The 23,375-nt window shown below is 49.1% G+C and overlaps 1 protein-coding gene across 2 annotated transcripts in view; it reads right to left on the minus strand.

The window, feature by feature from the left end:
* The window catches only part of SPOCK1 (SPARC (osteonectin), cwcv and kazal like domains proteoglycan 1), a 516,740-nt gene that overhangs the window by 81,243 nt on the left and 412,122 nt on the right, over positions 1–23,375 (minus strand). For both annotated transcript variants that reach the window (XM_047730551.1, XM_047730550.1), the window contains one exon: positions 3,097–3,211. In XM_047730551.1, the coding sequence (XP_047586507.1) occupies positions 3,097–3,211 (115 nt within the window). The remainder of the gene's footprint in view (positions 1–3,096; positions 3,212–23,375) is intronic.

Below are 23,375 nucleotides of genomic sequence, written 5' to 3' on the forward strand. Positions count from 1 at the left end.
GTTCATGACAGGAGTCAGATACCTTCCATCGGACACAGGGAGTGTGCCCACGGCAGGCCAGCTCACCGGAGGCGGTGATAGCTCTCTGCAGATGGATACCAGGGACAGACAGTGGCCAGAGCCACTGCCCTGCAGTTCCACAGTGCAAAAGCCACCGCAGACTTCCGAGCATTGCAATACACCCTGGGATTAACAGAATCTATCTAGAAGAGACTTCATTACTATTGTTACCACCACATGGAACCGAAGCTCGAAAGAGAGATCAGACTGAAAAGAAAATGTCATCAACGACAACTGTGACTGCCACACTTCTGGCACACCTGCATTTGGGAGACCACGAAAGGTCGTTTCTGCAGGAGGCCCAGAAGCAGGACTGCTTCTGACAAAGCCTGGAGCCCCGACGTGTCTCAGGAAGGTGGAGGTCTCCGCTCCCACTGCCTGCAGCTTCTGTGATGTCACGGCCCCTCATTTCACCTCTGACCTCCACTTCGCACCCTCTCCCTCCCCTTCATCCCCACTGCTCCTGACAGCCTCATGGGAAGAACTGTCAAATCAAAGGAAAAGGCCGGCCTTCCCTCCACTCTGCCCAGGTAAAATGTTATTAAGCTCAATACTGCATTTCATCTAATGACCCAAGGGACTTATCACTGCCTTCACAGCCCATAGTGCATTCTTATCCCCCAAGTGAACATTGATCAAATCTGTATTAAATAGTTAAGCATTATACCCTGATAGGATGTTGTTTGCTATGTAATTGCATGTGTAATTAGTTAACGACAGCCACACAGCCTTCTCGGCAGGTAATTTCTGCTTCCCCCACACACTGTATAATAACTCTGCAGTAAGTCACAGCCCAGAAAGTGGGTCTTCAACCAACGAGGACAATCTCAGAGCCTCAGGCAAAGAACTGTACCAAGTTTGATCGATACTTCCAGTAACAGACTTATCATTGCAAGCTTCCAAGGTGATATTTCTCAGACAGGCGTCAGATGATGTGAGACAGAGTGTGGAGTTAGAGAGCTCCTTTCCAGGCAAAGGCAGAGGACTTCGCAAAAGCAAATCACTGGTCTGAGAGCCAGTGGAACAAAAAATAATTAGGTACGACTATAAGAACTAATGAAGGACATATAATTTTGATTATTTGTTTTGGAATACTGTCAATATTCCTTTTTTTATTGTTGTCATTTTATTGTTGTCATTTCTATATGAAGTCTCTTCTCATTCTTCTTGATTTATCTCTTACAATTAACTTAGTAGTTCACCCTTTTTTAAACATTTTCAAATGAAACACTTTTAAATGGCATTCTTGTTCTCACTGACCTTTCAGGATTCTCGAACACGCTCTTTTCTAAGTCTCTTCGCTGTTAATGGCAATGCAGTAACTTGCAAATGTTCAGCAAGAATTTTGTTCTAATTTTTACCAGAACATAATTAAAACAAATGCATGGTGCAGGCAAGGCTGTACCTGGAGTGTCATATTTGAGAGTTAATCTCATTTAATCAGGTGTGACAAGCCCACCATTAAGAAATAGGCACCGGGGTGTCTTGCTGGCTCAGTCAGGAGAGCATACAAGTCTTTATCCCTGAGCTGGGTGTTCGGGCCCCATGTTGGGACAGAGTTTACTTAAAAAAGAAAGGAAGCAACAGGCACTGTACTTCATTTGAAGGCTTCCCAGGAGACCAGTCTGTTACCTCACCATGGCAAATCAGGAAGCCTGAGCAGATTTGGGGCCCCTGAGGAGAGGTGAAGCCACTACCTCATGGAGATACCACAGGCAAAATAGTGGAGGTGACTTTGCTGGTATGGTTTCTTCACCTCAGGATAGAGGAGTAAATAAGACCAGTAAACAATACACCTGGAATAAAAGAGACTACTGAAACTTCCTATGGTTATTAAGAAATCCTCAGACGGAAGTGAGTTTTCTGGGATTTGCAGTTTCTTCACACCACAGGGCTTTAGGTTTTCAGACCCTATGCCAAGGGGGCACAAGTACACAAATGAACACTTCTTACTGAAGTTGTATAAATGAATCAGACCCAAACACAGGGAGATCAGCTTTTTGCTCATCAAGAGGAATTTCTGGAGATTAGTTGTGACCCTAGAGCTTCCACATTCTAAGCCAAATCTTCCAAAGAGTATCTTAGCACAATATTCCTGTGATGGCCACCATGGACAAATGCACATTCCAGCATCTTCACATATGTGCCCTGGAAAAGTCAATGGGACCTATGAACCAGGGAAGGCATAAACACACTCACCCAGATCACCCTCCCCCATTACCTACAGAAGATGCCTTAGAAGAGACATGCGTGCCTGTGCACACACACACTCATTCACACTCAGAAACGTGCAACATTTTCCACGGACCAGCAGCGACAATGGAGAAAGCCCAGCTCCACAGAAGGAAGAGGCAAACTTCCAGCTTGGGTCTCATTAAGTAAGGCTCAGAAACAGGCCAAGGCCAGAGCCTTCCTTAATGAAACCTTCCTTTCTCCATCACTGAAACATCCAAATAAAGCCAACCTTCCCTGCCCCCTCAGCCATGAGAGAGAAACCACTGTCCCTGGAGAGTTTTTCTCCTTTCATGTGTCACCTGGCTCCGTGCTACATTCTGAGCAGAGTATACAAATGAAGAAACGCCTTTGGTGGTGGGGGGGGCACCTCTACACTGTTGTGACCTCTCTGCAGTCTCTGTTTTGAAATGCACCCTTGAGAAGTTCAAAGGACTTAGAGATTCAAGGTCAAGGAAGATGAAGACGTACCCCAGGGCAGGCTGGGGTCTGAGAGGTGAATAAACCCACTCTTCTCATGTCACAGCTGACGTGACCTCTGAAAGAACCTAGTGCATATCCTGGTCTCATGGAATTATTTTGCAAGACTCAACTCTTCCTTTTCTTTTTAATGGTAGCTGAAGGCAGTTCAGATTCAAGTCCCTACCTACACAAGCTGGAGTACATGCCAAGCCCCTCCATTTCCCCCATGTGGGCTCAAACAGCTCTGTTAATCTCCAACTTACAGGCACGGGGGTTGGGTGGGGGAGGCAGAGCTTGGCTGCATTGGCCTCCCTCCAAGGGTCTCCTGTGATCCCCACTCACCATTCTTTTGTGTCTTGAGTTTTGGTGGCTCAGGCTCTGGGAGACATGGACAGGGCCCATCACAGAGGACGGTGAAGCTTTTGCCAGTAGAACAAGCATGGAACTCCAACTTGCACTGCAAAAGAGAGGCAGGAGAGGCTTTAAGAAGGCAGCCGAGCAGACCCCCACGTGGGGTCCCCAGGAAGCAGCTAGTCTCTCTCCAACCAGGTGGGCTCAGGGGAGCAGAGACAGAGAAGGAAGGAGTACATCTCAGGTCAAGGTCCGCATGGCAGAGTGCTGAAAAAGAAATGGCCTTTCATGTCTTTGAAGACACGGGGTAACCTCTGAGACCACCGGAGAGCACTGCGGTGCTTACTTTACTGGATGATAAATGCAGCTGTAACTGTTAACAGAAGTACTCATCCAAAATGACATCTCAGAGTCCCAGGGGTCCACCAAGGCCCACCCCTTCCGCAGAAGGCCACCTCCCTCCATTTCCTTACTCCTTCCCTAGGGTACCTCTGCCCCAGTACAGGGATCCTAGACTCTCTCAGCTGCTCATATGCTCTCCCTGGGCACAGGGGCATGGTAACCCCGAGTTAACACCCCGGGTGATGTGTGTGAGGCCCAGCTCTGACCAGAACATGCAAGGAGTGACTGCTTTTGCTTTGACCATCCCAAACCTGAGTGTTATACAGTCCTTCCCCGCAGAGGATACCCATGGGTGTCTCTAGCACAGGACTGGGTGCAAGCACCCATCTAATTCTTAGATTCAGGGGGGAAGCCCAAAAGTCGCCATCTCTTCATGTCAACCCTTCATCAGCTACACTGGTAGTGTTCTGGCCACTTCCTGCCTGTTTCACTACTTCTGCCACTTTTACCGTCAAGTCTCAACCGGTTCAGAACACAGGCCGGAAAGAATGTTGTTTACAGGTGCAAAAGAGCATAACAGTTAACAGAATTTTTAGGATCCTGACATCTAAGGGATAAGACACGGACTCAGAGCAGTTAAATAACCCACAAAATATCATGATGCTCTTTTGGGGTGGATTCCAAGCCATGTCTGAGTGTGGGGCTCAGACCCTGGTCCTACAACATCGCTGTTTCCACGTGGAGAGCACATATCCCATACGGTACCCCAGGTTGCTACTGGCCTCCATCGTAGTTGTCTGACAGTTTATTCTTTTTCCACTTATACAGTTCTCAAGATCCAGGTCTGCATGTAATCAACCTTCTGCTAAGGCCCTCAGGCTGAGAAACACATGTGGACCTGGTGGAGGTTCCAAAGAAGAGGAGGCAAGCAAAATTTACTGAGCACCCACTTTGTCTGTTATTCTTATCAGAGGCCATGGGGAATCTTTTACAAGGGAAAAAAGAAAAAGGGAAGTTACAGTCCATGCCCTTGGAAAACACAAATGTGTACTTCTGAAAAGCCCACAAGCATTTGCAAACAAGCACACCGAGGACAGCTGAATACCGAGAAGGCCCAGCTATTCTTTTCCCATCCCGATGACAAACCCAGGGCAAGAGTGTTTCAAACCTGGCTCTGAACCTACGGGAGTCACTCTGAATAACTCCCAAGTGTCACTCACACAGTGGCCAGCCTCACGAGAGAGAGCGTGACAGACAAGCCCATGGGGTGATGACTTCCCCTTGAGTCAAATGCCTTTTGTACAGACTTGTTAGGCATCTAGTATGTGCGCAGTGTGGCTGGAGGGGTGGTGGGGACTGGATGAAAGGCAGCCATGGCTCAGCCTCCAAACTCAAGAACTCCATGAAGAGGGAAAAAAGACCACGTCCTTCTAAAGCCGTGCGGCCACGACTACGAGGCGGTCAGGAGTGGTGTGTGTGGAGGGATGGGAACAAAGAAGCCCCATAGGAATGGGATGGACTGCTGCCAACCAGAGGGACAGAATGTAGCCAAGAGGAAGACTGGAAGGGGGCAGGGGGGGTGTCCGTGTAAAAAGCTTCTTCTCAAATCCCGCAGCCGGTGTGCACGTGCCTGGGGCTGGAGAGAAGAACACCGTGGCCAGCCCCACCTCCTCCCGCTGCCCCTCTGCTCTGAAACAATCCTGCTTCAGTTCTCAAACTATTTGCTCAAGAGACTCTCCAAAGCTAATTCAGGGGCAACAGTATATTTGTGTATGAAAAATTATTTTGTGAAGTCAAAACTTAATACATTTACTTACAAAAAATCCTACTCTAAATTGCTAGTTCATATCCTTGATAGACTGTAAGGCTCTTCCCAGACATTCCCTGGCCTTCCCTGAAAGCGGAATCTTGGCTTCGTTCACCGCCCACCTGGGAAAATGGGACCCCCTCCCCGAAGACCTCTGTCCTGGCCACGTGACTCGCTCTCCCTGGGGACTGCGAGTAGGTGTGACCGGCCAGGGTTGAGCAGCTGTTTTAAGAACCACTGCTTACTCGTATCTCCTCTCTTGCTCTTCCCTCTACCATGAAAATGACACAAACCACACTAGGGCTGCTTCTGTGGCCTGGGGCCCAGAGGGCGAGGGCAAGCACCAGAGCTGCAGCGAGCTCACAGCCAACACGAAACAGGAACAAGGAGTTAATGTCTGCTGGCTGCCACAAGCCACAGATGTTTGGGGATCCTTCCTGAGCACAGCATAACAGAGCCAAGGGTGGCAGCACTGACTTCCTACTAGACCATGAGGTACTCGTCAGCTGGAAAGTCACGTCTTCTCCCAGGCACATAGTAGGTGTTCAGTAAACAGTTGCTAAAGGATATGGGTGGTGCTCTCCAGGCTCCTCGGGGCCTCCGCTCTGGTCCCCAGCTGCAACCACCTCACCCGCACAAGGAACACAGGTGCTGGAGCTCAGCCTTCAGGATGTTCCCGGCAAAGCATCCTTGACCCACACCTGCTGCCTGAGGCCTCTCCTTGAGCTCCCGTCCAGCACTCGACCTTCTAGCCTCCCTGCTCACCCTCATCCATTGATGGACTCAGAATCTCGTCCATTTGCTTCCCAGATGCTCGGGAACACCTGTTTTCCTGGGGGGCCTGCCCTCACCCGAGAGTCCCTGCAGACTGTGATTCTGGTAACTCGGCTTCCTCAGCCAGCCCCAGAACCCCCTCTCGTGGACAGCCGCTGTCACAAACTGCGGAGGCAGCCGGGCCTCCTCCCGGACCCTGGGGAGGTGCTATCAGAGAAAACAAGATTTATCTGCACCAGTGGAAACCCGTGTTTCAAGGGCACAGGCCTGCTTTTTTATCTTCCAGATAGAATGTGTCATTTAAATGAAGCTCGAAGGACTAGAATTCCATTTAATATAAAGCTCAACACGTGCTATTTAGAGATACCTATATATGTGTGAATATATATTGGGAGGTAGGGTGACAAATACCAAGACAGGGGCGACCTCTGGGGCAGAGGCAGGACGACGGCCCCAGACAGGAGCCCAGAAAAACACCGTGAAGCCTGAGAATGGTTTATTCCCCAAAACTCAGTGATAGATTCCAAGGCTTTGGTCGTTGGGCTTGACAACTTATAGAAACAAGACATCTACATTTGTGTATCAAATATTTCATGAGGAAATATAAAACAAAGTTGACATGCTTCCATCAAAGTGATGACCGAGCTCTACCCACACCTCCCGGGGACTGTTGCTAAGGGGAGTAAATGAGGGCACACGTGGGCACCCGCGGGTAAGGGGAGAGGGCACCTGGTTCTGAGCCTGGACGGGACTGTTGCTGGGCAGGGGGCCTCCTTGGGGTACCTCACGCATGTCCCTGTCCCATAGCACTTCACTAAGGCCCAACCCCTCTGCCCCAGGCTCTCGCTAGGGAAGAACAATTACACAGGCCAAAAGGTGGTCACTGCACCACCTTTCTTCACAGGGGCCAGGCCACTTCCAACGTACAGTGCTTCCCACTAGAGTAGGCTGCCGCAACGGAGGCCGTCACGCCGAGCAAAGGGCTCCAACGCCCTCTCCCAACCTGCAGGCCACAGATGCTCAAGAACGTCCTGCCCACTCACCTTCAATCCCAAGTGGAGAAAATGCACAGAGCCTCTGGGCTCTGCAGAAGTGTGCCCTGTGCTGTGGAGAGAATGATTCTGAAAACTCTAGGCAGGTATGCTAGCCCTCCCGTAGAGGATTGCCAAGAGAACGGGGCCAAGAGAAAAAGAGGCAGCTCATGGTACCTTTCCCACGCAGCCATCCCATGACTAGGCTCTGGACCTAGCAGACACTGGGCTCTGACCTATCAGGACAGGAGCAGCCTCATTTGGAAAAGATGGGGTCAGAATGCAAATTCTCCCACAGAGATGTGACGAGGGAGACCCAGGTGTCTCCTGACACCACGGGGATGGCACTGGCTCCTTTCACACATGACAAGCCTCCAGAATGGCCACACCTTCTCTCCCACAGTGTGCTCAGAGCTGCAGGTACAAGGTGGCAAAATCATGGACGGCGATTTGTTGGCAGGAAGGACCTGCTCCGGTGGCACTCACTGGCTTCCTCCACACCGGCCCCGGAGGTACTAGGGATGCACGCCGTCTGCCAGCACCTGCTGGCCTTCACTGACCTGCATCAGAGCAGTGTCTGCAGGCTCCAACTTAAAGAGGGTAGACTGGGAGCCTACCCCTTAGAGTCTGGACTTGGAGGTGGAAAAGCAAAAAAATGAAATAAAACAATCAAAAAGAACTACAAAATGACAATCTTGGGAACAGATAAAGGAGTACCCATAAAAAAAATTTTTTTAAGGAAGAATTGTGGGGAGAGAAGAGGAGGAAAGAGGTATAAATGCATTTTTGGGATTTAGAGTGGAGAGCCAGTCATTTACTCAAAGCTCCCATAGGGCCAAGGCTGCTGGCAAGCCCAGGAGCTCCTTCCCTGGGGAAGGAGACACACTGAACAAATGGAAAGACCCCTCAAAGGTGATCACTGCCACCTTCGGGGGCCCTTCCAGCCCTGGCCCGTATCAGAAGTGGGTCTAAACAGAGAGCAGTCACCACCGCCCTGACCCCACTTACTTTCTAGAAGAGACAACTTCGCACCTTGTGTTAGGTATTGAATTATATCCATCCTACAAGACATTTGGGAGTCCTAACCCCCAGTATCTTCGAGGGTCTTTACAGAGATCATCAACTTAAAATGAGCTCAACAGCGCTGGTCCTAATCCAATATGGCTGCCACGCTTACAGGAAGGGGAGAGCTGGACACAGAGACAGACCCACATAGAGGGAAGATGGAGGAGTGAAGTGACACAGGGAGAAGACAGCCACCTGCAAAGAATGCCTGTGGCTGCGAGAAGCTAAGGAAAGGCGGGGGAGATTCTCAGTCATGGCCTCCGAAGGAATCAACCCTGCCCAGAATCAACCCTGCCCACACCTTAGCTTCTACTTCTATCTCCAGGGCTGTGAGAAAGTAAATTCCTATTGTTCGAGACACCCAGTGTGTGGTACTGTGTTAGTGCGGCCCTAGCAGACTAACACAACTTCCGCCCAGATGTTTAAAAAGAGACAAGTCTCTATGGAATAGAAATGCTGCATATTAGGTTCATAAAACATAGACCTTTGTGCCCAGATGACTCAGTTCCTCTGGAAAGCAAGTTAAAAACAAAACAAAACAAAACAAAACAACAACAACACCTGGAACAGCAGCCTTGGAATGTTGGGCAGGTGGACATACAGAACTTGGCCAAATACTATCAACCGTGTCTCATGGGCAGAAATACGAAACATTCAAGACTTTATAATGATTTTATGATCAAGGAATGAAACAAATAATAAGCCCTAAGTATTTAAAAGAGGAAAGCCTAGAAAGTGGGAAAGTAATAACTTTCAAACGACTTTTAAATTTCATACTGGAACCCATATTCACAGAAACACAAAGAGAAACACAGACATAACCTCCTGGAAGCTTCTATACCCCTTGATCCACTGGGAGAGAAATGTCTTCCCCAGTCCTCACAGAAACGCAGAAGATGGAGGAAGCCAAAGACTTTGGGAATGGGCAGAAATATTCAAAACGTTGACCTACTTAAAAATAAATGTGCTAGCAGATTTCCCAACCAATCTTTCCTTCCATTTTGCATAACACACCAACACGTCGGAATGAGGGAATGTTCCTGCAAATGGCCAGTAAATCTTTCTCTTCCGTGATTTGTAAAGCAAAACTAATAACCTCTCTCTGGTTCACTGCTCACACAGATCTCCACTGAGTATGTTTCTCTATTGCCCCGCATTCTTTGCTTTTGCCTTGCATGCTTTGGGTATTATTTTTAACATTTTATTTAAATTGCTTTCTCCACTCTATTTCATCAACCAATCATCTATTTTTAAACCAGACTGTTGACAGTTCACAGTTGACAATTTTGTTCACAGTTGATGAATTCTGATTTGTTTTTATTCCCCCAAAATCCTGTCAAAGAAGGGGGGGTGGGTAATCTCGTGGCTCTGCTGGCTTTAATGAGTGGGCAGGAACTGAGTGTGGCTGCTGGCTCCCCATGTTATTCCTGACAGACAGAAGAACAGCTGTCCGTCTATCTGGGGCTTGACTGTCCCTGGGGTCATGTGAAAGGAGGAGTGAAGAGAAACAACAGAAGGGTCTTTGGGCTCAATCAGAGGTTTACCAAACAGGCCATCCTGTGTGTGTTCCTTCTCACATTGAACAAGTATTTACTGAGCACCTACTATGGGCCAGCACTGTACCGGGCTCCAAACGGACAAGACAAAAACACTGTTCCCATGAAGTTTATACAGCAGGTGCTGATGAGGACCATAAAACAGCACAAAGGAGATTAAGAGACAGAGAATAATGGGGAGGGGAAGGTATATTACATGGGGTGCTCTCAGGCAATCTGGCATGACATCTGGGTAGAGTAAAGAATAAAGTGGACCAGGCAGCCCTCTGGAGTCAGGGGATTCCAGGCAAAGGCCCAGTGGTGGAAGATGCCGACTGCACATGAAAGTTATCAAGGAAGCCAGCGTACCTACAGAGAAGAGTGGAAGGGACCTTCTCAGCTGAGTGTGCAGAGTCCTGTGTGTGACACAGGGGTCAGGTTTGGGCTCACTCGCTGCCCTCCCCCCAAGCACATGTATGCACACACACTGTTAAAAATTCCAAAGAAGGCAGAACCTTACCCCTTAAAACCAAGTTGATAAAAATGTGAAAAGGGAAAAGCTCATCTTTACAGAAGAATGCCAGCTAAATACATTGAGAATGAAGGCTGGAATTAGGAAATCACTTGGCAACTCCCCACGTAATAACTGAGTTAGGAAATGATCATTTGATGGTTATTGGAAGTCGTGGGTAAAAGGAATTGGGGAATAGGGCATTCACAGGGTCTCCAAGGGCTTCCCGTAGAACACACACCTCATTATTACACAAGGAAAACATACATGACAGTCACACCTTAAAGTGGGGACTCTGGGGCCAATGTAGCACCTGCAGCAGGGGGCCCGGTTGATGTACCTTCTGCACAAGGAAGTATTACACAACAGTGCCTCTGAGGGGCAGGGCCAAAAGCTCCTCACCTCAATCTATTCATAAGAGAATGAGTCCAAAATTGAACACGTTTTATAAGATAAACGTGTAAAATAAATGCCTGGACTTTCAAAAAATAAACCACCACGAAAACAAAACAAAAAAGCAAAAACAAAACAAAACAAAACAAAACAAAAACAGCAAAAAAACAAAAAACACGAACAACAACAAAAAAAACCAACCCTGGTGTGAGCGGGTCCCTCTTCTAGAACAGAAGAAATTAAAAAGCCAGAACAAATGCAGGGGGTGAAGCTTGACTGGCTCTTAGAAAATCACAATTATACAAAGCTGTAAAGAATATTCTGGGAAAAAGTGCTGTGGTTTTAACAAGGACTGCGCATTACCTGACATGACTAGGTTATTGTTCTCGTAGGTGTAAGAACACCTGTGAAAGTGGTCATATAGGAGAATGCCTGTTTCCTTACCCAGGAAGTGTCTCTAATTTGCTTCTGAATGGTTCAAGGAGGAAAGCATGTAGGTTAAAAAGAGGGGAGGGCGTGAATCTCACAAAACGTTAGCAACTGCCAAATCTCGGTGATGGGTATGGAAGTACACCTCACTCAGATTTTTAAATTCTTCCATACATTTAATAATTATTAAACCAATTTCTCCACATCCTCACCAACACTTATTATTTATTTTCTTTTTGATTCTAGTTATTCCAATGGGTGTGTGGTGAAAGATGACAGTGGTTTTGATTTGCATTTCCATCACAATGAGCGAGGTTGAGCACCTTCTCATGTGTCTGTTGTCCATCTTCTTCTTTGGAGAACTGTCTATTCAGGTCCTCTGCCCATTTTTTTAATCAGATTGGTTTTGGTGTTGAACTGTATGAGTTCTTTATATATTTTGGATATTAACCCCTAACTGGATATATCATTTGCCAATATCTTCTCCCATTTAGTAGACTGACATGTTGTTTTGTTGATGGTTTCCCTTGCTGTGCAAAAGCATTCTATTTTAGTGTAGTACCAATAGTTTAATTTTGCTTTCATTTTCCTTGCCCAAGGAGACATAGTCAGATGATGGTGGGAATGCAAATTGGTGCAGCCACTGTGGGAAATGGTGTGGAGTTTTCTCAAAAAAATTTAATGATAGAGTTACCGTGTGATGCTGTATATCCACTATTGGGAACTCACCCAAAGAAAGGGAAAACACTAATTTGAAAAGATATATGCATCTCTATGTTTTTTGCAGTGTTATTTACAATAACCAAAATAAGGAACCAACCCAAATGTCCATCAATAGATGAATGGGTAAAGAAGATGAGCGTGCGTGTGTGCACGCACACACACACACACACACACACACACACACACACACACACTGGAATATTACTCAGCCACAAAAAGAATGAGATCCTGCCATTTGCAACATGGGTAGACCTAGAGGGTCTAATGCTAAGTGAAATAAGTCGGCAGAGAAAGGGAAATACCGTATAATTTCACTCAGATATAGAATCTAAAAAACAAAATGAACAAATGATGAAAAAAAGAGACAAAAGACAAAAACCCCTTAAATACAGAGAACAAACTGGTAGTTACCAGGGGGAGGTCCTCAGGGGCTGGGTGAAATAGGTGAGGGGGATTAAGAGTACACTTATCATGATAAGCCCTGAGTAACGTATGGAATTACTGAATCATATTATACACTTGAAACCTAATACAACACTATGTTAACTACACTTCAATTTAAAAAATTATTAAAGCAAAAGCTGGATAAAAATAAGCGTAACCTGCTTTGCCCAGTGGTGCTGGGAAAATGTTTCCAGAAACCATGCCAACCATGCCTGTGTGCTCCCCCGAACCCTTCCCCATACAGCGCGAGGGCACAGGACCTACTGCAACGACATGTCCTGCTGTGTTTCCCCACCAGGGGGCGAGCTCTTGGAGGGCAGTGAGGACCCTGTAGACCGCAGTCTGCAGGAGGAGTGGGCCTTTCGTGAAAACTTGCTCACCAATGACTGAGATTTTTCTGGAGCACAGATTCTTTTATGCAACAGAAGCAAGCAAGGCCATGATGCGAAGAGTAAACGCGGGCACAGTGTACAGCAGCATTTTGGTTCTTGCAAAGACCCTCTCTGGTAGTGCATATAGCAGAGGTATCGCCCTGAGGTCATTCTCCTAAGAAACTCCCCTACCTTCTCCTGACCTTCTTTAGCTTGTCAACCATCTAGCAAACCTCTCTTCAGCAAATGAGGATGCAAATTTCAGCGCAGTTTGGGTGCAAGTTGTACACATTTGCGTTTGGAAGCAAAGCTGCATCCATTTCCTCTAACTTGTCCAACAAGACCCGTGCAAAAACCCTGCTCATGAAATTGCCAAAGGAAAGGGCAAGGCCCCATGTGAGGGAGCCTAAGGAAAAACGGAGAGCTCCCCAGGGGCAGGCGCTCAAGGGACATGTTATAACTCAGAACCAGCCCCTGTAGCCTCTGATTGGCAGCACCCTTTGTGCCTTACGTCCAGCAGTGATCCCACTCTGGTGAGTAGAGCCAACCCATGGGGTGCCTGCCTGAGCCCGCAGGGTCCCCAGGCTCATTGCCACTACTCCCCTGTCCCTGGTCCATGTTCTATGTGCCCCAACCTCACCTTCCTTGGGCTCCTACACATCACCTCCACTGCTTCTCCCTTCTAGGACTTTGCCTGATATCTGCTGTGCCTGGGATCCTCGGAAGGCTGGATCAAGTCCTGAAATTTCCCAATTCTATGGGATTTTCTGTCTATCTAGGATTTGGGGGAGATGGCAAAGATGCAGAAGGACACACAATTCCCAGGCCCTGCTTCCTATCAGCCAGTTGGGGAGACCACAGAGCCCATGGAGAGAGAACGGCCAGATCTGCATCAGGAAACATGGGACCCCACACAGCCTGTCCACACGTGGCCAAGAAGCAGCAGACAGCTCCACATCCAAAGCAGCCCTGGACACAGGGACAGATCATTGTCCCTCCCCAGGACACCCCTTGTATAATTCAGACCTTTGCTCAGATGTCACCTTCTCGATAAAGCCTTCTCTCGGCACCCTTATGTGATCATAACAGGCACTCCTGACTCTCCCACACTGTCCTCCTGTGTACACACACACACACACATCATGTTCTAATACACTATGAATTTCTTGTTTTAGTTACTGTTTCCTGTCTCTCCCCCTTGCTAGAATATAAGTTCCACGAGGACAGGGATCTTTGTTCTGTTCACTGCTGTATGTGAGGTGCCCAGTCCAGCACCTGGTCCATAGTAGTTGCTCAGTAGAAACATGTGGGGTAAAGGAATGAGTGAACAAAAGCCACAGCCTATGTGCACAAGTGAGTGACTAAGTAAGAATTCCAACAAGCGACAGGACCCCAGGACGGAGGCAAATCTCATTAAATGAGTTCCAGTTTCCTTCCAGCCCTCTAGGAAAAGGGCTCCAAGTAGAAATGAAACAGATTTCCTTAGAATTTGAAGAGGCATGCAAACACTCGAATGTGACAACAGATTCAGACTTTTCCCTCTTCCTGGCCTGGCTCTGTTTCCCCTCCAGACAGGCCTCCAGCGGTCCTCTGTGCCCCAGAGCTGTTCTTGCTCACTGCGTTACTATACTGCACATACTCGTCTGTCTACACAGCTGCCTTTGAAGAAAACATGCATCTTTTCTTCTTTAAAGATTTTATTTATTTATTTGACAGAGAGAGAGAGACAGTGAGAGAGAGAACACAAGCAGGGGGAGTGGGAGGGAGAAGCAGGCTCCCCACTGAGCAGGGAGCCCAGTGAGGGACTCGATCCAGGATCCAAGCCGAAGGCAGATGCTCAATTGACTGAGCCCCCCAGTTGCCCCCAAAACATGCATCTTTGTCTGGACCCTAGCACACAGCAAGTGCTTCACATATTGGCTTACGTACAGGATATACTTTGTATAGCACTACATGAGAGCAGATGTGGGTGGGTTCATTTTGCAGATGAAGAAAGTGAAACCTCAGGAAAGCAAATGACTGTCAAGGTCACAAGGTCAGTAAATGGCAAACTTCCTTTTTAATCCAGATCATTCTACTTCTCCCTAGTCCACTGCTGCGTGCATTGCCTAAGAATCTTCTGGACATCGAGGGGTCTGGCAAAGTCTTTCTAGGCATCCCAGGATGGCTGAATGAAGAAGGAGAGGATACTGAGGGGAAGGAATGAATGCAGGGCAGGGCAACTGGAGAAAGGGAGGGACGCCGCCGAGGCTGAGCTACTGAAAGGGAAGGAAGGCAGCCGGCCGCTCCCCACTAACTCAGGCCAAATGAAACCCTTATTCGTCGACTGCACTGGTGCTGGTGATGTTATCCAAAGTCACTTTAAACGGCTCCAATCAGCTAAGATCACTTGCAGAACTCAAGCAGATTAGCCCACAGAACTGAGGTGGGCACCTTCCCTCTGTGGTCAGGAAGCTGATGGCGCCTGGCTTACCTGCTCAGGAGGCACGAGGGCCTGCAGCAATTCTGGGCTAACAGAGTAACCACCAAACATTATACTGGGGCGCTCCTGGGCACTGCGCTTTCAGGAGGTTGCAGTCCAGAGCGGCCCAGCTGGGGAGGGCTCCAAGATCAGGCCTCTGAACCTGACTCCCACCAGGTGGAAAGGCTCCTGAGAGCATTCTCCACTGCAGGAACTGGACATCTGGGTGCCAGTCATGCTCACAGGCCCTAGGGCCAGAAGTCAGCCCCACGGCTCCCAGGGGGCGGAAAGGGCTTGCTGAAATTCATCGTCTCACCCACAACTCTAGGAGCTTAGGGAGTACCAACCCGTTCTACAGAGGAGGGTGGGCAGGATGAAAAGAGAAGAGAGGAAGAAAAGCAGGCAGCAGAGGAAGGATGGCAGAAGGAGAGAGCAGAGGGGATTCTGCAAGCAGAGGCAGAAGCCGCAGCCCTCCAGGAGAGACTCCAAGTGGTGCAGGAGGAGCGGTGCACGCAGGGGCTCATTTACAGTCTCTCGCCCAGCCTGGCTGTGTGGGCTCAGGCAGCTCTAGGAGAAAGGAAGAGAATGTTCCTAGCTGGCACCTGCTTAAAATATAGATGTCTCTACTGCTATAAATGCCCCCAGGATGCCTGTTTCTCAGGCTGTCCAGGCTTCTTCCTTGGAGGGACCCAGTCCACGCGAAGCCACCTCTCCGGGCCACCTGTCCCCCTCCCCCGGACACTACCAGGACTGACTGCCCTTCACAAGCAGGATTCATGGGAGGTGGCACCCTGTGAGAGTGGCACCTACTTTCCATCAGGACTCTCACCTCTCCAGCTGTGATGATAGGGGAGGAGAGGCTTTCTGCCCAGGTTCTGCCTGCCTCTGTCCTCACAGGCCTGAAAGAGGATGTGACATTCAGAGAGGCAGACACCCACTGCCTTCTGGAGAGGAGAGTCTAACTAATTCACACAACCTGCCCAAGCCTTCCTTTCCTTAGCACTAGATAAAGCCACCCCTCCCCCCGCAGCTGACAGGACAGAATGGGTGACAGGGGGATCCCCAGGGTTGGGCAAACCCCGGCACACGACAGACAATAAATCTCAGTTCATGCCTCCAGTCCTGCCAACCCTGCCTTTGTTCCGCCATTCCTCCAGTAGCTCTTTTGCACCCGGAGGATCTCTGTGACATGCCAGTGCCTGTGCCTCTCTGTCCCAGTTCACGCCCATGCCTCATCCCTATCATCCTCAGAGGAACATGAAGATGTGAGCCCAGAAGAGGACTCCCATGATCCAAGCCCAGGTATCCCTCGAACCCTGTCCCTTTGCGTCTCTTTCCAACACACACTTGCTCTGCTGTGACACACTCGCTCTGCTGTGATACACTGCCCCCTAAACAGACCCTCCACACTCCCCCTGGACACTATCCACTTTGATGCCTGGCTTTGTCGTACCCCTGGGAATCCCAGGGCAGGTTTCCCCAAGGGTGCCCACCTCCCCAGCACACCGTCCTGCATTGCAATGATTGCTTTCTTGCCTGTCTCCCTTAGGAGTTCCACAAAGATGATATTGTAGTTCACTGGTTTAGCCTCAGTGCCTCAGAAAAGATTTGAAAAAGAACAGGTAGTTAAAAAAAGAAAAACCACTGACAGACGAATAGACACTTGGGCACATGACCAGATGTCTCACTACCTCCTAAGCAGTCACACTCGGCTTGGGGGCCACAAGCTGCAGTGGAGTTACCCAAATGGCGGCCATGATCTCTCACCAAGAACTCAAGGTTTTGACGCTCCTTGGCCCTGTGGATGGGACCTAGGTTCTCACAGTCCACCAGATGCAAAACCTGCCCGGTCCCTCCTCCTTCGTCTGATCCTCTCTGCTTACTGGGGAGTCAGGCCAAAGATCCCCAAAGGCAGACATCTTCTTCACATGCCCAGACTGAATTCAAATTCTTATTTCTGAGGCATATTCCCTCTGGTCCTGACCCTGCCACTCCAACAACCCTGCCCTAGTCCTCCCACAGCGGCTCCCAGCTCCCCTCCCAGGCCTTGCTCCACTCTGTTGCCCGTCTCACATGGCAGCCTCTCCTCCTACCCGAAGACTCCCCACCTGGGCAATGTCCCTCCAAGATGCCCTTGGCCCCAGGCACATTTCCAACCCACACCACTGCCTCTCCACAGCCCATGCCCGCTCCTCACAGCCCCTAGCATTTCTTCCCCATTTATGACTGGGCTGCTGGGCTGCCCAGCTTCTGTGCAGTACACGTGCCTATCCCTTGGAGTCAAGCTACAAACATGAAGTCCATCTTGAGCCTCTGTGGTGCTGGTAGAAATTCCTCCAAAGTCATCATAATGTACATAAATGTTCACTGCAATTAGTCATGGAAAAGGTATTGTGCTAAAGGCTTTTCCTACACCTTTCTCCCTTCATTTTCACTCCAGCTTCTAGAACTCCACTAGCAGCCAACTTACCTGTTAAGAAACTGGGGCTCAGAAACTTTTGCGCAGTAAAGGTCAATTCTAAGCTGCAGAGGTAGAATTCAAACCCAGGCCGTCTGACCCTACGGCTTGTGCTCTGAAGGGGTTAATTACATGGTCCCTTGTCAAGACGTTTAGCAAGCTAAGAGCTGCACTGACAGTGGCCCTCCCGGTCAGCCCAGCATGCCTGCAGGAGCTCCTCTCCTACCAGGAAAGCTCAGTCTCATGTGTGTGGGGAATTCTCCCCGGACTGGTTACTGAGGTAGCGTGCACTGAGTTACACCGCTCTGCATGCAGAAGAGCGGGAGGAAGTGCCTCTCCCATGTGTCTCTGGAGGGCTCTTGTCATGGTCTCCCTGGAACATGGACCTCACAAGAATGGGGAGCTTGGTCTTAGCATTCACAGCCGCATCTCAGGCACCTCCAACAGTGTCCAGAACACAGCAGGTGCCCATAGGTGCTCAAGGAAAGAAAAAAGGAATGAGATAGGCAACAATCTCCCGAAGGTCGACCAGAACTACCAGCAAATTAAAAATGAGTTTCTTGGAGAAATGAAAGAACAACCACACATGTTCTGTTCTGTTCCTTTCCTTTCTTCCCCCCTCGCTCCCTCCCTTTCTTTCCTTCCTTCCTTCCTTTCTCTCTCTCTCTTTTTTTTCTTAAGGAGGTTCCACACCCATCAATGTGGGGCTTGAACTCACAACCCTGAGACCAAAACCTGAGGTGAGATCAAGAGTTGGATGCTTAACTGACAGAGCTACCCAGGCGCCCCAACCTCGACATTCTAAGTGGCTCTATGGGACAGAGCATTTCACAGCCACCCAAAGGTATGGGTGGGATGACCGTATCACTCATGGAAAAGCAGCTCAGAGTGAAAAGAGGCCCGCATCAAATCCATAACCTCCATAAAGCAACACAAGCAAGGCCTCTTCTGTGGCATCAAGCCAATCTTGTCCTGGTTCTGAACTCCTCAGAATGCAGGCTCCAAGTACTACATCTGTGGAGCAGAGACAATGGAACACATCACTGCTCTGATCCTCCTCCAGAGGCCTTGCTGCCTCCTGTCCCAAAGCACCCCCATGGATCTGCCTTCTGAGGGGCGGTTCCGGGCCACCTTCCCCATGTTGTCCACCGTCTCTGTCATCACCACCACAGAGTACAGGCAGACTCTGGTGACTCGTGGTTTCTCGAGTGAGGACCCCTCTTAGAGCCTCCGCATAAAATCCCTCTCTCCTCACCGATAAGAAAAAAGAAACACAGACGGAGAAAGAGCCACAGATTTCCAGTGTGATGAAGGGTCTGTGTCGCACCCCCAGCAGCCCCTGACATTCAGCAGGATGAGAAAACAGCACTAGCTAAGCAAATCCACCAATTCTTTCCAAAGCTAACACTGCCCAATGTCAGAGAAAGCCATTAACATCCCCTGCAGCCTGACGGGAGATAAACATCACCAGCCAGGCAACCTTGCTTTGTGTCTGCTCTAGAAAATCTCTTCCTCTCTCCGCCTTTACTTGCTCTGGAAGAATCAATCCCAGATGCCTTTCTGAAGAAAGCCTGCGTTTGCTCCTAAGAGCCAACAGAAATGAAGCCATGGGTAAAGGTGACCAAAAATGCCAAAGCAGACTTGGGACAAGATGCGACAAGATGAAGGTGGTATTTTTTCAATGAAACGGTAACTTAAACTTTGAATTACTGCCTCATTTTACTGCTTTGAGAAGAAAGACACTGTAGCACTGAATGGAAAGGTAATATAAATCAAAGCGGATTTTCTTTGCTTGGCATTGCCTCTATGAAAAATACATTTAAGTAATAAAATGCCCTTGTGAGAGTCCATTCTGTGATGACGGAGCTGAGTTGTGGAACTGGTGAGGACTGGACAGTCATTTTTCCTCTTTGGATTACAGGGTTTCCCCCCTAAATAGATCTCATCTCATTTCTCCCAGAATGTGACGGAAGGTGAGCCAGCTGGACCAGCTGTCCCATGAAGCTGACCCTCATGGCCATTCTGCCCCGGGAGGTGAGTGTGAACTGCAGATTCCTACTGCTCATCCTATGGCCAGAAATGTCTAAGTCCCATCATTCACGGGGAGCCCCTTCTCCTTTTGTGCTTTCTACTGAGGCCCATACTGTAGTCCCAATGACCCTGAAGTTGTCGTGGCTTGATAATGAGATCATCAGGCTGGATGACATACAGACCTCTGAGGCTGGAAGGCAGGTACCTGATTAATTTCTGGGGATGTACGAGAAGATCTAGATCTGAACCAATGGGGAGAGAGGGGGCAGAGACAAATCCAGTACATACAAAAAGTCGAATCTTGTGATGAGATGCCACGACCCCAACCAGGTGGGTGGGGATGTTTAGGTAAGCAACTGGCAAGGGGCCACACAGGAGGGACAGGAAGAGAGACCCAGCTACAAAGAGGCAAGCATTTGGGGACAAGGCACTTGAAGTCCCTATGACTTCAAGGGTGGGTTTAGATGACAATGCAGGACACCCATCCAGGTACCAAGGGAATGAGACCCAAGAGAAGAAGGTGGTGCAGCTTCTAAGGGTCAATCAGCTTTAGTTTTTCACCTTGACCATGTGTTCCAGGGCAGAGAATGAGGCCAGAAAGGCCATAGAGTGTGGGCTGAGCAAAGCAACATCACTTCCAAGATCCAGGAGCCCACCAGGCATAGTCCCCAGCCACAGGCTTCACACATGCCTTCCCTTCCTGTGATTACAATGTCAGCAAGTTCAAACAGGTCTCCTCCCACCCCTACCAAGTTTCTACTCGCCTATTTTGATGTCAATCCAGAACCTGTGTTAATCAGGCCAAAATTGAGTAAGGAAGGCCAACTGTGATCTCCAGGAAGCTAGCTGCTCTCCATTGAACATAATTTGTGTTTCATACAGCTGAGTGATTTTTCAAACACTCTAACACCAAGCTCGGGGAGAGGGAACCCCCATGGACGAAATGGAACAGCTCCTGTCTCGCAGTGTCTGTCGCAACGTGCATGCTCTCTCCCATGTGGGGGGTTCCTGCTCCACGAAATAATAACAAGCACTGGTGACGTGTCACCCTCATCATGTCGCTGCCACAGATAATTAAGCTCATCAATTATCTCCTTCCCTCTACTGCTTGGGGAGGATGCCACTTGTGAAGTTCACAGGAAAGCCAGTACATCAGCCACTTACACCCTCTGCAAGTGGACTAGTGACCTCTCAGGATAGCACAGTGGCTAGAGCAGAGGCTCTGGAATGAGCTACCCTGAGTTCCAATCCTCCCTGGCTCTAGACTTCTGAGCTATGGGAAAGTAAGCTAACCCTCCTGCTCCTGACTTTCCTGATTTCTAAAAGGGAGGAAATCACACTGCCAGTCTCAGCGGCCTGCTACAGTCCATTTATTCAAGTGACATTTTTGTTGAGCACCTACTATGTGCCAGGCAATGTTGTAGTTGCAAGGGACATAGCAGTGAACACAACAAGCAAGTCTGAGGTCCTTGAATGGGTTGCAGTCTAAAAAAGGAAGCCAGATACTAGGAAAAAATCAACACGAAATGAAATGATGTGAATAAACTGGTCAGCACAGAGCACAGGCTTGGAGAGAGATGGAAAACACGGGAAACACTTATACTATCTGTCACTCCCACCATGCCTGCCCACGGAAGGAACGGACGTTCCTTCAGCCTTCATCTTGGGCAACTTCGTCTGGCTTCCTTCCCTCCAGTGGGACAGAAGTGAACAATGACATCATAAGAATTCTGCAGGAGTCCCGAGAGAGGCAGTTGGAGACAGACAGACCCGGGATCAAATATCAACGCTCACTTGCTCACTAGTTGAGCAAGTCACTTTACTTCATGATGTTCCGTTTCCATGTACGTAGAACGGGGACAATTAGGGCACCCATCTGCCAAAAATGGGAGCATCAGCCAGAATGATGGTTAGGGATCAGCTGGGCACTTGACACAGGGGAGTGCTCGTTCCCCTCTGCCAAACCCACCCTCACCCCCACACAGGCTCAGTGGTTGCAGCTGCTGTGTGCCTCCATTCTACTTTGGAGATGGTGCCCAGAGTGTCTGAATCATTTTACTTGTCATCCAGGGAGATGCCGTGAATCCCCTCCCCACAAAGAGGCTTCGCCCCTTCTGCTTGACCATGGTAGCGCTGGCCAGCAGGACACATTCCAGAAGCTGCGCCCCAGTCCAAGGACTGCCCAAGACTTTGTGTCACCTTGGAGCCACAGTGAGGCGACCAATGTCTCTCCCGTCCAGACTGTAAGGTCCTAGTGGACACAGGTTCACCTCCCCTCCTCCGAGTCTTCCTCTCAGTACACTTGGTATGTTGCTGGGACACAGAAAACATGAGAGGGACAAAATGAGTTGAAGCAACCAGTCCAGGGGGATACTAAGAAGCCACTGAGAGAGAGGAACTCATTACTTTGATCCCCCAACACAAAGGCCCCTATAAGAGGTATTAGTGAAAAGTGAACGTTCTGCTGAAGATACTGTAAGACCACAGGGGAGGTTCTATCAAAAAGTAAACCTCAGATTGTTCAATCTCTTCCAAAAATTCTCTTCAGCTGCCCACTGACCCAGTGCCTCCCTCAGGTACCAGACCTACCTTCCCCGGCTCTGAATGTTTTCCTTTTGGATCTACAAGCTCATCCTTCCAGGGAAGTAAAGGGCCCTATCAGGGATCCATCATCGGCAGAAGGCAAGGGATTCATGCACAGCCCATGATGTTCCACAGTTACACAAATATTCTGCATTTATTGCAGTTTTCATCAGAAAAAAGCAATGAAACTTCTTAAAAAATCATCAAATGTCTACGTTTCTAGAAGACAACGAAACATGCAATCCTAACAGAAGGGAATCTCAGCTTCCAATGCGACAAACCATAAAAGGAGGTCACAGATCTGAGGGTTCCCCGAGCAGCACCCGAGATCATCCAGAACTGCCCCTACCTGAGCCCACCACATCCATACACACACACACACACACACACACACACACACACACACACACACAGAGCAGGTAACCAAGGACAGCAATGTGGGACATGGACCAAATGGGGGAGCTGTCAGAAAGGACCCGCGCAAGTGACTAGAAAGGAAAAACCAAGGTTTAAATTTAGGGCCATGACAAACCACAGCTCAGAGGCACTTGAGAGGCAAGAGCAGGAAAGTGACATTTCCCCAAACAGCTCAGCTCCAGGGAAGTGAACCCACTCGCCATCTGTACCGGGTGTAAAGCTTTTGGCCAGCCTCCCTGCTGGCTCTCTGACACCAGAAGGAGCGTGGGGCTACCAACAGAGAGGGCTGGGAGGAGATGGTTTACAGAAAGAGACCTGCATCCTGGCCACCACTAAGAACACTTTCACTCTGGGCACCGGAGAGGAAGGACCTTGTCTTTCCTAAGGGAGTGAAGAAAATGACAGCCAGGTGCATGCCCAAGTCAAAGAAAATGGCCAAGTCTACTCCTGGTTCCATCTCTACGGATGTGGATGACAATGACAGAAATGACGGGGCCAATACCTACTTAAAGTAGAGTTTGGTTCTGATTGGCTTTGATCCTCACTTGCTCAGCTGCTGGCAATGGGATGGAAAATGGCATCAGACCACACTGTTGCACCAGCACAAAACCCCTCCCCCACCCTGCTCCCACAGGGCGGCGCTGTTCAGGGCTGGGGGCCATGCGCTGCCCAGGGTGACGGACCTCAGCTTGATCCCAGTGTCACCACGTACTAACTGAGTCTGCTTCACCCATCTGGAGACTGAAAATAACAACAACACTCCCTTCGAGCATGGTTATATTTAAGCAAGTGAAATGAAAAATGCTCTGGAAGCGTTGAGCTCCGGGACTCCCCATCTGGTCCTCCTTCCTTTTCCTACAAAGGGCTCCGCATCTTCCTGTCCCACTCCCTGGGT

This window comes from Lutra lutra, chromosome 5, assembly GCF_902655055.1.
Source record: "Lutra lutra chromosome 5, mLutLut1.2, whole genome shotgun sequence".
NCBI lineage: Eukaryota > Metazoa > Chordata > Mammalia > Carnivora > Mustelidae > Lutra > Lutra lutra.